The sequence below is a fragment of the Xenopus laevis genome, chromosome 3S (assembly GCF_017654675.1).
Source record: "Xenopus laevis strain J_2021 chromosome 3S, Xenopus_laevis_v10.1, whole genome shotgun sequence".
NCBI lineage: Eukaryota > Metazoa > Chordata > Amphibia > Anura > Pipidae > Xenopus > Xenopus laevis.
In genome coordinates, this window is record NC_054376.1 from 54119070 (window position 1) to 54131943 (window position 12874).

General features: G+C 37.1%; 1 protein-coding gene across 6 annotated transcripts in view; it reads left to right on the forward strand.

Moving 5' to 3' along the window:
- tcf12.S (transcription factor 12 (HTF4, helix-loop-helix transcription factors 4) S homeolog) overlaps positions 1-12874 on the forward strand; it is a 136467-nt gene that overhangs the window by 63055 nt on the left and 60538 nt on the right. For all 6 annotated transcript variants that reach the window (XM_018255465.2, XM_018255467.2, XM_018255468.2 and 3 more), the window contains exon 6: positions 12629-12693. In XM_018255465.2, the coding sequence (XP_018110954.1) occupies positions 12629-12693 (65 nt within the window). The remainder of the gene's footprint in view (positions 1-12628; positions 12694-12874) is intronic.

Consider the following 12874-nt stretch of genomic DNA (forward strand, 5'->3'; position numbering starts at 1 on the left):
GTGGCAATAGTTTTATCAGCCAGAAGCATTTTATCTCATCAGTACGAGAGATTTTCTTTATCCTCCTTTTTAACACTTTTTTTGAAGGTCAATATAAATAGTTGGTGTTAGAAATCTTACAACATTCCCTTACACTTGTCAGGCATATTTTTTTTATTTTTTATGTTCCAGTTGTTGTCTATTTAAGTACTGCAAGGCATTTAAAACAGCTTGTAATGAAATCAATGTGAGTGGGTTTGAGGGGAAATTCTACACAAACAAACACTATAAATACATTTTACTGTGTCGAGAGAAAGTGTTCCTAATTCAAATTCAAATCCAATCATCAGAATTTTTAAATGTAGATTAAAAAAGTATTTGTAAAACAGTTAACTATTCATCTCTAAGTGCGTTTAGGCTTGTGCTGTATGTGAACTAAATAGAGAAAAATATGTAGGGGTCTATTTATTAAAGGTTGAGTTTTAAAAGGCACAAAATCAGATTTTTAGGGGAATTTTTCTTGTAGATTTGTTATGCTTTGAAGCTGCTAAAAATTTAGATCCAAAATACTCCAGCTAAATCCTGTTGAAATTGTGTAAAAGTCAATGGCAGATGGTCTCTTTAACATTTGGAACATGTTTTTTACCTTCACGATTCTTAAGCGTTTCGTGCTGTTTGCGCTGGTTTTTATTCAATAATCTGATACATTTGAGCGTCATTGCGAAAAAGTTGCACAACGATTTTGTCACAATATTTTTTCGCAGCTAATTTTTCGAAAACTTGTATTAGGGAGTGTGTTCAAATCTTTTTTTTTTTTTTTTTTTCCAGTGAGAAAAAAAGTCCAGTTTTAGTAAATAATCCCCTAAATGTAATGTTTACATTTTATTTGATGAACATGCAATTTATACTTATTGCATTGTATAATGGTATTTACAGGAATGCAAAGCTGACTTTATTGGGCAGATTTATCAAAGGTTGCATTTCGAATTCATCAATTCTATTGATGGGCTCACGTTTAGAAACAATGGCCCATGTGCCATTAAACTTATTAGCCAGGAGACTTCTGTGTCAAATAGTCTGTTGCATGAGGCAGGGTTCATTTACTTACTAGAAGCAAAATAGCACTACTGAAGCAAACTAATTTCAGGTTTACTTAGGGGACAGATGAGAGCATTGTATGTGTCTCTCCAAATAATGAATATTAATAAGGCGGACAAAAGTGGATGCTTTAAAATCAGCAGCTTTATATAAAAGTACCGTTTCCACCTGTGTGCAGCTGCATAGAGCAGAGAGGAGATTGGCTTCAAAATGCCTTTATTTTTCCATTCTTCAGGCTGATCTCCACTCTGTTAATATTTTTATTTCAGATTGCATGTTAAAGGGGTGGTTTACCTTTAAGTTAACATTTAATATGTTAAAAAATGGCCTATTCCTAGCAACTTTGCAATTGTTTTTTTTTATTATATTTTATTTTATTATTTTATAGTTTTTGAATTCTTTGTCTTGACTGTTTTAAGCTTTCAAATGTGGGTCATCAACCCCTTCAGCCAAAAACTACTGCTCTGTGAGGCTACACTTGTATTGCTATTGTTACATTTTATTACTTGTGTTTCTATGCAGGCCCCCCTCGTTCATATTCCCATCTGTCGTTCAAACCACTACCTGGTTGCTAGGTTAAATAAGAACCTAGCAACCAGATAGCTGCTGAACAAAATTCTAAATACAAAACAGCACTGAACATAGCATTTAACTTTGGGGATCTATAGTTGACTGTTGTAAGGAAGCTATTAAGACAACCCCTTCTGACAAGTGGGACTTGTTGCTGTATGTAACCTAAAAATTGGACAATATATACATTTAATTTTGTCTATATTTATTACATTATTTTATTATCATTGTATACCAATAGTGTGCTATAAGTATATGTAAATTTAAGTTATCTTGAAGGATGATGGCAAATTTTTTTAAAGAACCTTTTACATTATGTGTGATTGATCAAACAAAAGACCTTGTTTTTCTAATATGAAACATTTCTTATGTTTATTGCTTGGAATTCATGTATTTCTGTATAGGCTGCTTGCAGGAAAGCCAACGATTGAATCATGTCATTTTCAGAACCACAGGTGATACTGGCACAATATTTGTTTATAATAAAACAAGGCTTTACTGGTTTTATTTAGACCTAAGGCTGTTCAGACAATATTTCAGAAAAAGTAGGGCATGAAAGGATGAACCTGAATTTGTTTTTGAAACTCCCTTTAAAATCATATCTCTGATTTCCCGAAAGCTGCTGAAAAAAAAGTAAGACGCTTCTATCAACATCACATGCATTTGTTCTAAGAAGCATCAAAGTTATGATAAATCTGCTTGATGGGCATTTCTATTTACCCTTAGCTCCTATTTTATCTTCCAGCCTTGCTCAGCAGTTGCTTTGTGAAATATTAATATGTGGTTAGAAGACTTTGGCAGAATAACGAATGTTAGCAATGAGCTTGACATGACTTGAAGTTACCTTCCATAGGCACAAGGAAGTCTTTAGCTTCAGGTTGTCTCAGCCTGCTACATAAACTCCATTTCTTCCCTCTAAATACTTCCCTATCAATATGCACAACATGACCGTTTTCAGGAGAAGGTTATTAGAATGCTAGTTTGTATCCTCCAGTGAATGAAATGATGTGTGATTATGAAGTCATCAGGCATGGACCAGTAAGACTCGAGAGAGCCTTCCCCCTCTGAGCTCCTTAGGGTGCCATTGATTGGTGACCATGTGTTTGTGCCCGATAGACTGTGAAATGGTGTGTTGCTACACGGCTGTGCTGCACCTGCGCCCCACCAATGTGATTGATTGGTTTGGTCATGTGGAATGTTCCCATCTGGTCTGCAGTAATGTGTTTTTTTTTTTTATTTGCTTCTCCTCTTCTGCGAATAGTGAGCGCTCGCTGAATAGCTAAAGCAGACAGAAGTGAAAGCTGTTAAAATCTCTTCTCCTCAGATCTGGGATTACAATATTTTCTTTCATCAAGAGACGTTCCCTTTGTAACCAAAGGAGTGATTTACGGGAAAATCCTTTGGGGCAAAACTGACTCAAAAATGATGTCACTCCTGATGCAGTTTATGATTTGCAATGAGAGGGCATCCCCCCCCATCCCAACCTTTAGATTTTTCTCCAGTAAATTATATCCACTATAAAGAGGGTGTATAATAAAGATGTGTACTGGGCGGTCTTGTTTGATATTTCTTAATCTCAGTCCTTTCTCATAATTGATCTATGCATTGCACCTAATGACTAATTACATATCAGAGCACATCAGTGCATGCATTCATCATGGTAGAATGTAATAATCAATGACATTTCAACAAAGGAAAAAAATAAATATGCAAATAAGAACTCATTAACATTTGCATGAGCTGTTTGAATAATCACGTTGCTGACAAGGCTGTAATTAACAGAAATTGATGCTGAGTTCAGGATTTGATAGTGTGTTTTCTCAGCATTTTATTGTTGTCACTGCGGGGGCCGAAATGAAGTTCTGCTCTACTTGTACCTTGACTGAATCCTTCTGCTACGGTTTATGCCAGGTATTAGTGGCTGTGGGAGTTAACTATTTTCATTGCCAGTGTATTTGCAGGCAGTTAATGCAGTGTGCTTGGTTCAATCCTATAAGCGTTTGCAGCCATAAGTGAACCTTACCTCTCCTCCTGAATCGCTGCGGAGCCCAGATCAAAGCATATCTAGGAGTCTGGTAATAATAATTAATATCAACTCGGCTTTATTGAAGCGCAAATAAATTAACATTATAACGGTGGGTGTGCAATTCTAACGCGTTTCGTGCCCGCAAGCTAGGCACTTCATCACTTAACGCAAAACGCATTAGAATTGCACACCCATCGTTATAAGTAACTGTATTTGCCCTTGAATAAAGCTGAGTTGATATTAAAGATACCAGACTCCTAGATATGCTTTGATCTGCAGCGATTCAGGAGGAGATGTTGTAGCCCACATAAATCGATTGGCATATCACAAGAGCTACGATCGGGTAGGAGGCGGCACGGACTGGGAGGGCTCCGCCATTCCCGCATCATCATGACCTGCTTATAAGTGAATCTTACCTTTATCTTTTTCTTTCCTTCATGAGTCCCATTTCTGCAGTATTTTTATGTGTTTCAGGTTTACAATTAACCAGCTAAAAACTCGTTCATGTGACTTTAGTGTGGGTGAGTGATGATAAAGCATTTTAGGTGTCTGCTGGTCTGTTTGTTGTAATTGAAAATCACTTGCTTGAAAGAATGCTGGCTAATTATGAAGTTTGCAGTATCTTCTGCTTGCTATTGCTTCTCTGTTCCCCCACATTCCTCCTCCTTTTCCTCCCTAGCTTCCTGTTTTTGTCATGGATATTAACTGAAATGCACAAAACACAATAAAGCTGTTTATGTCAGTTTTTTGGATGACTGCAAGTGCTGATTATAACAAGTTTAAGGAATTTCCTTTGTTGAAAATGCACCCATGCCATATGGCTATACATGGAACATTAACTTGACAGGGATAATGGATTGTGCTATATGGAGATGATTTTGCCTGCAGCTTTACTATAACTCACTGAGGTTGGGGATCATAGGTTTATGGCGTAGGATGCAGAAAATATCCAGATGGATTTACTTTACATAAAAACGGCTACTTTTATTTTCACTTTTTAATTAGAAAAAAATACATTAGTTGCTATGTAAAAGCATCAGCCTTGCACTTTTTTGTTTCTTGTATTTTTTTCTGAACATTGGCTGGCTCTGTGCATATATGGCCAATAATACCCAAATGTTTAAATATACAGGTATGGGACCTGTTATCCAGAATGCTCGGGATCTAGGGCTTTTCCGGATTACGGATCTATCCATAATTTGGATCTTTATAACTTAAGTTTACTAGAAAATCATGTAAACATCAAATAAACCAATTTATTGCTTCCAATAAGGATTAATCATATCTCAGTTGGGATCAAGTACAAGGTACTGTTTTATTATTATATAGAAAAAAGAAATAATTTTCTAAAATTTGGATTATTTGGATAAAATGGAGTCTATGGGAGGCAGCCTTTCCATAATTCAGAGCTTTACAGATAACTGGTTTCCGGATAATGGATCCCATACATGTATTGCATATGTGTACCCTCAAATGTCTTGTTTTGCTTGGAACATAATCCTTTAGGTGTGCTTAGAACAACTTATCACATCTGACTTTTTGAAATTACCACTTAAAGAGACAGTATCTCAAATTCACTAACCTGCGGAGTTGCGCTAGCGCAGGCTTCGCCACACTTCGCCAGGGCACGTTAATTCACTGAAATCAGAAGTTGCACTCAGGGAGGCGAACAGTAGCGAAGTTGCGCTAGCGTTAATTCGTCAAGGAAAGCGAAGTTACGCTAGTGATGCATAATTTGCATAAAGCGCCAAGTTAAAGTACAATGGACGTATATGTAGCAGCAAATACATTACACTACACAAGCCTGGGAAAGCTTCATAAAATAGAGTTGTTATATTGCCCTACACATGTGCCCACTGTATAGTTTAGGTGCCATATGTTAGGAAATGTAGGGGGGAAGTAGGGTACCCCCCAAAAAATTTACGATCTTTTTCAGCCTATCACCCTTAAAAAAGGAAAAGACGCCAGCGTTTTTTGGGACTTAGAAAAAATTTCAACTTTTTTTGAAGCAATCCCTATCTACTCTATTGCACTTCGCCTGGTCTGAGGTGGCGAAGGCAAGTCTGGCGCAAGAGATAACGTTCAGTAAAATGCGCAAGTTAGTGAATTACCGTAGTTACGTCCCATCACCATATCGCAACTTAGTCTGGCGTAAGGGTGCGAAGTAGCGCTAAAGTAGGTCCACTTCGCTAGTGAATTTACGCCAGCACCCGTTAGTAAATCGGCGAAGTAACAAAATGACGTCACGCTGGCGAATTTGCGCTAGCGTTAGCCGCTTCGCTCTTTAGTGAATTTGCCCCATAGGTGGAAGCAATTTTGGGTATCTGGAGTCGGAGCCGCCAAAAATATGCCGACAACTATACATGCAATGAAAATAATCAAATCCGATTCAAAAGCTTCTATGAAGGAAGATATGGTAGCAGTGATTCGATTTCTAAGAACAAAACTTCAGTTAATTTTGGATTTTATATAACATATATCATACGGCTGTATGCCAGGTTCAATTAAATAAATTGTTTTAGGTTTTCCAATTGTTTTTGGTTTATGCAGTTTAACTTTGATTTCGTTTTAGAATTACCAAAGATTGTGGTTTATTATTTATGAATACATTTGTCAGTGATAAATATGTTGTGTTTTAATAAACATGGAAAATGCGTTCGTATATTAAAGGAACAGTAGCACCAAAAAATTAAAATGTTTTTACCATATAATACACTGTTAACATGCACTAATAAAAGCTGTGTCTTTGTTTCAGAAAGACTACTATAGTTTATATAAACAAGCCATGGGCTCAGAGATTCAAGCTGGAAAAATTAGAAAAGGTATAGGTTACGTAGCACATAACCGATAAGCCCTGTCCAATACAATGTCGTTTTATCTGTTATATAGCCTTTTCTCCTTTTTCCAGCTTGAATGGCAGCTCCCATGGCTACACACCAGTTTATTTATATAAACTATAGTAGACATTCTGAAGCAAACACGCCAGTTTTACCAGTGCAGTGCAAAAATACATTATATTCTAATTACTTTGGTACACTTTCAGTTTTGGATGTTGCTGTTCCTTTAGGGCAGAGACACGTGCTCAGATTCGGGGAGATTTAGTCGCCCAGCGACAAATCTTCTCTTCTTTGGGGCGACTAATCTCCCTGAACTACCTCCTGCCGTCTAGAATGTAAATCACCGGCGGAATGGCAATCGGTGCGCTTTGTTTTCGGAAGTTGCCTCACGAGGAAACTTCAGGTGACTTCGGAAAACGAATCTCTCCAAGTGCCATCCCGCCAGCGATTTAGATTCTAGCCGGTGGAAGCAGTTCAGGGAGATTAGTCACCCCAAATAAGAGGCGATTTATCGCCGGGCGACTTAATATCCCCGAACCTGAACGTGTGTCTCTGCCCTTAAAAACAGAGCAGATGGAGTCAGTGGTACTAATCTCACTAATGCACTATACCAGTGATCCCCAACCAGTAGCTTGTGAGCAACATGTTGCTCCCAAACACCTTGGATGTTGCTGCCATTGGCCTCAAATAGGTGCTTATTTTTGAATTCCAGGCTTGGAGGCAAGTTGTAGTTGCATAAAAACCAGGTGCACTGCCAAACAGAGCCTCAATGTAGGTTGACAATCCACATATGGACTACTAAATGGCCAATCACAGCCCTTATTTGGCACCCCAGGAACATCTTTCATGCTAGTGTTGCTCCCCAGCTCCTTTTACTTCTGAATGTTGCTCACGGGTTCTAAAGGTTGGGGATCCCTGCACTATACGGTGAGGAAAAGGGGAAGGGGATGCTATGGAGGATAGTGGAAGCAGATTTTCACATTGGGGGGGTTAGTTCTCCTTTAAGGCAAAGGTAACTTTAGAAAGCTCTCGTGCAGGCTACCTCAAGGGTTTCTTTTTTTTCACTGTGGGAAGCAGCAGGGAACAATTTTGGTTGTTTTGGATCTGTACTTTTTTTTTGTTTTTTGGCAAATTAAAACGACTTGCCATGTACCATGATGTGAATAAGGGGAGCACTTCCATATTGATCGATTCATTGGTCTGTAAGGCTGAGTTATTGTATAAGTTTATTGGCCATCCATGTGTTTCAACTATATGTCATTGTCCCGCTTGCCAACCAAATGCATACCTAAAACCTATATCTGTGTAGTCAGATTTTAGTTTAAGTGCTGTAAGTATTTCTGAACCATACACACTCTTTCAGTAGGAGATATACCCAAGCATTGTTGACGCATTGAGTCAAAAATTTGACATGTAAATGCAAGTAATAATATATATCGTAATTGACAAGCCAGGGCCCACTGGAATAAGCAAGCTACAGCTGTATTTTTCATCAGACTCTATGTTTCTTCTGATAATGTTTGTGCTTAGTGTCATGGTAACTGTGAATCAAAGAATGGATATTCTTTTCATAAGGGAAATGATCAAATCCCTGTATAAAGCATCAGTCGAAGGCTTTCTTAAAATAGATCATCTGCAGAAATCTCTGAGGCTATTAATGCTATTATGTTAAAAAAAAAAATTAATAAGCTGCTTTGCATGTAGACGTATTAATGGACTAGTTTTCTATACATTATATAAACCTTATTAAAAACAGAGATAGTAATTCAACATTTTGTATTGATATCAAAGATAGTAAAATGATTCCTTTTTAGGGTCTGGTCGCCAGGTGACATATCTCTTCTTCGCAGCGACTAATCTCCCCGATCTCCCTTCCACCGGCTAAAATGTAAATCGCCTGGGGGCAGGGACTCGGGATTGCTTCGTTTTCATCCGAAGTTTCCTTGTGAGGCAATTACGGGCTACTTCCAGAAGCGAAGTGCTCTTTGTGCCTGCCCCCTGGCGATTTTCATTTTAGCCGGCGGAAGGCAGATTGGGGAGATTAGTCTCCAAGCGGCAAATCTCCTCTTCTTCGCGGCGACTAATCTCCCCGATCAGCCTTCCCTTCCGCCTGCCCGTATGACCAGACCCTTACTGTATACACCTATGATCAGATATAGATTTAATGGCCTCCTATCACCCCTAAAGGAGTATTAAACAATGGACTTTTGTTTGAGGAATGCTTGGGTGGGGGCAATGGGTTGTGCAGTGATTGTGTAAAGAGTGCTTTTTGTTTGTTGCTACACTAAAAAAAAAAAAAAATCACAACAGAAATGCGCCTATTAAAATTAAGGGGCTATTTTTTTTCGCCCACAAATTATTGAACCAGTGATATTTGCCCATCCTTGAGTTCTTTTACAAAATAGAGGTGTTACAGAGAACTTTTAACTAATAATCGGTAAGGCTGTTGGTGTCTTCCACTCATCATAGTCTGTCTGTGCTGACTGTAAGTGTAAAATGTCCCTTTATGGGCTGTGCTGCTGCTACACTCCCCTGAGGCCTCCTTTGCAGTGTTGTGAGGTGTTTTAAATGTATTATCTGTGTCTCATAGCCTCACTAACAGGGAAGGCATATGAGGGGCAGAGGGTCTTCTGATATTACTATTTTTTTTTATTTTCCTTCCAGTTGCACTTAGTCCAGCCTTCCTAAATTTTAATAAGATGTTCACTATTGCTTTCATATCTGATACTTCATATCAGTCTTTAATTATTTACCTCAAACTACCAATCTCTTATTAAATTGGCCACCAAGTCCTGAAGAGTATTGATTGGGAGCTGCTGGCTTTGATGTCTGTCACAGAATGACTGGTCTGCCTTAAGATTGAGAAAGTGATGAGATAAAGACTAGGTTAGAAGAGTGATTACAACTAGGGACCTGCTAATTATTAACCACCGCAGGGATCCTCTGGTTTATCTCCAGTCTCACTTGTGCTTGCCATTTTCTTCTGTGGCTTCCTAGTCATTTATAGTTCAGTTAGTAATTTGCCAGTGAGAAGGAAGCCCTAAGTCCAGCAGCTGTGTTTGTTGTTGGTAGTTAAACATTTTCCCCTGCAGCTAACACAGTGCGCCTTGCACCAGGAAACGTACACTTAAATTACTGTCAATTAAAAAAAATTAAGGTTATCTTATTTGATGCATTTTTTTTAATTTCATGTTTTGTCTGTGGCAATCACCTGCTTTTAAATTTGCAATTTTTGGCAAGTGCTGTGGAGGCAATGGGTGCTGTGTGTATGAACTACTAAACACACAATGAGCAAAGGGCTCAAAATGTGCTATTACACAAAAGGAAATGTTTTTAAAGTTTGCAAAATATTTAAAGCTAAGCTATTGCTATATGGAGACAAAATAAAACAGCAGGTATTATTATTATTTTTTTTATACATATACTTCTGATCTGTTCTGCATAACTGTACAGAGATTATATACCATTCACATCAGTCCCTGCCCCAGTGGATATTACAATCACAAATTCACACACACTTTGGTTTATTTAATTATTGTTTTATTTAATTTATATTTACCTGCCTTTATGTTTAGTAGCAGCTGAAAAATAAACTTATATATACATTAGGCATTTATCAGATTCTTGTATTGTGCACTTTGTAGGCCTGATTTCTTTTCCTTCATTCAAAAGCAGTGATTAGTCATGGGTTGCATTTGTAACTCTGTCAGGAGCCCTAAATACTTGTTGTGCCTGTGCTCCCTTACAGCTGTCAGATTAGAGTCTTGGAGCAAGCTACATGTATGAGACCGGTTATATCTGTCTTTCCCTAATTTTTATTTCCATTCTACTAAAAAATCTTTTAAACATGACATAAATCTAATAGAATTGTTCTGCCTCCAAAAAACATACCTCCCAACTGTCCCATTTTCTTCTGGGCAGACAGCTCAGCATGCAGTCCTAGATTTTTATTAAAAAGTCCCTAGTTTCTCTTTGATCTCCTGCACTGACACCACAAAAATATACAATGTTTCTGAAACTTCATTAAATAAGAGGCATTGTGGCAGGAAGCACAAAACAATCAGCATCTGCATTTAGATATATTTGTTACAATTTAAGATGAGCAAAGATACAATTGTAACTATTTAGCAAAGCAAATCTCTTGGGAGAACTGTGACTCATAGCTTAAAGGAACAGCAACACCAAAAAGTTTAAGTAATTAAAACAGAATGTACTGTTTAATGCACTGGTACAATTGGTGTGTTTGCTTTAGAAAAACTTCTATAGTTTATAAAAACATGCTGCTGTGTAGCCATTGGGGCAGCCATTCAAAGCACAGGTTACATAGCAGATATCAGAGACGCTATATAGATTACCATTGTATTCTATTATAGATCTTATCTTTTATCTGCTAACTAACCTTTGTTTGTTTTCCTTTTTTAGCTTGAATGGCAGCCCCCATGGCTACACACTAGCCTATTTACATAAAGTACTGTTGTCTTTTTGAAACAAACACACAACTTTTATGAATTCATAGCAAAATAACATTATATAAATGATTTTATTTGTTGCTGTTACTGTTCCTTTAATGGGCAATTTCACCTTCATTAGCAAAACTGTTATAACACATAGAACATTGCCTTCGAACTCCCAGGAATGTGTTCAGACTTTAATAATCTGACAAATTCTGTAAAATGGACATGGTAATTAGGGGGTGTGGCCAAAGAACTCATGTAACATGGCAGATTTTTTTGTCCCGCTTTCCATTTTTCAAATGTTGAGCGGTATGAATAAAGATTTCATATAGCTTGGCTGCTGGGATCAAGTTCAACATACAGTTTTGTTATTACAGCGATAAAGGATTTTTTTTTTTTTATTTTTTTTTAATAATTTCCTTATAATGGCTCTGTGGGAGATGACTGTTTGGATAATGGGTTTCCGGATCCCATACCTGTACTTAGTGACAGTATACTCTTCTTTATGCCTGTCTCAGTGCCAAAAGGCTGGGTTCTCTTGCTTAAATTGCTTTACACATGGGTCATTGAAAGGCTCAGTTTAGGAACAAATAATTTGGTGTATAATAGAAGGCAGAATATGCAAGCAAAGTGAAAAACACCTTACAGATACAATGAATTGCTCTGCTACATACATCATTATTCAAGTAAAAAAAGCCAAATACATTTCTAAACTCTGTCCTTTTATGAACCTTTTGCCTTTTTTCTATACATGAATAATTATCTATGGTAAAATTTTACATGGTATTTTCTGTTTTGTTTTCATTAATGCCTGTACAGCTCTCTCTAGCATAAATCATTCTATTTATTAATTTTTACATTCTTATAAATTGTTCTTATACGAGTATTTCTTTTCACACCTTTTAGTACTGCTGTTTGCTTTGGCGAAAGTTGTTTATCATTTTGTGTATAAGTCTCATTTTAGGTGAAAGGAAATGCTGACAGTGTTTAATATAAACAGGGTGATTCATGATGCTTCAACTAATTCTGCACAGTTGCTTTTTTTTGCCTTCAGCCTGGAGTCTGATGCTTTAAAATGGTCATTGTCTCCTTCAGATGAAATATTAAAAAGGAAGTTTGCCCTTTAATAAAATCTGAGCATTTTTGCATTATATTTCAATTATTTGTTTTTAACAATTTTAGAATAAACTGCCTTTAAACACAGTGAGGCAGTGCAACATGTGCAGTGTTGAGGTTGGCATACCCCCTCGAACATGGTGTTTCTGAACTGGCTCTGACTTCTCTAAATACAGCATAAGTACCCTCCGCAAACCTGATCGACTGTTGCTGAGCAGGAAAATGTAGACCCTCCTCTGCTTTTTACAAATAATGTAGAAAATTAATTTAACATTCACACATTTTCTGCAATTTACACCATGTTTATAGCCTCTGGAACCCCAAATTCTTTACATTTTCTGTGTATTTTATTATATTTTACACAGGTGTAAAGACACATAAACTCAAGTGTTCTGCAGTATGAACAGATTTAGAAAGCAAATATATAGGAGGCCCAAATTATATTTAAATAATGGTATTGCTTATAAGCTAATGCTTACAAAAGAATGAACAGAATATTTGCCTTCTCTTTTTGCATAAAAGTAATACTTCTCTTTCATGTGTTCTAGGGAAAACATCCGACAGAGGCCCATTTCCATTATTCGGTAGAGATTCAGCTGTTCCTGGATGTCAAGTAAGTTTGCCAGTCTTATGGCTGTTTCCTTTGATAATGCTGCATAGCTATGCTGCATATAGGACAGATAAAAATACTAGTACATTTATTTTATATACCTATATTGGTTTCACAATGCATGTATTGTTTTGAAAGATCTCCTATTCAAAGGTTATTTTAGTTTTGTTAAAGGGGTAGTTAA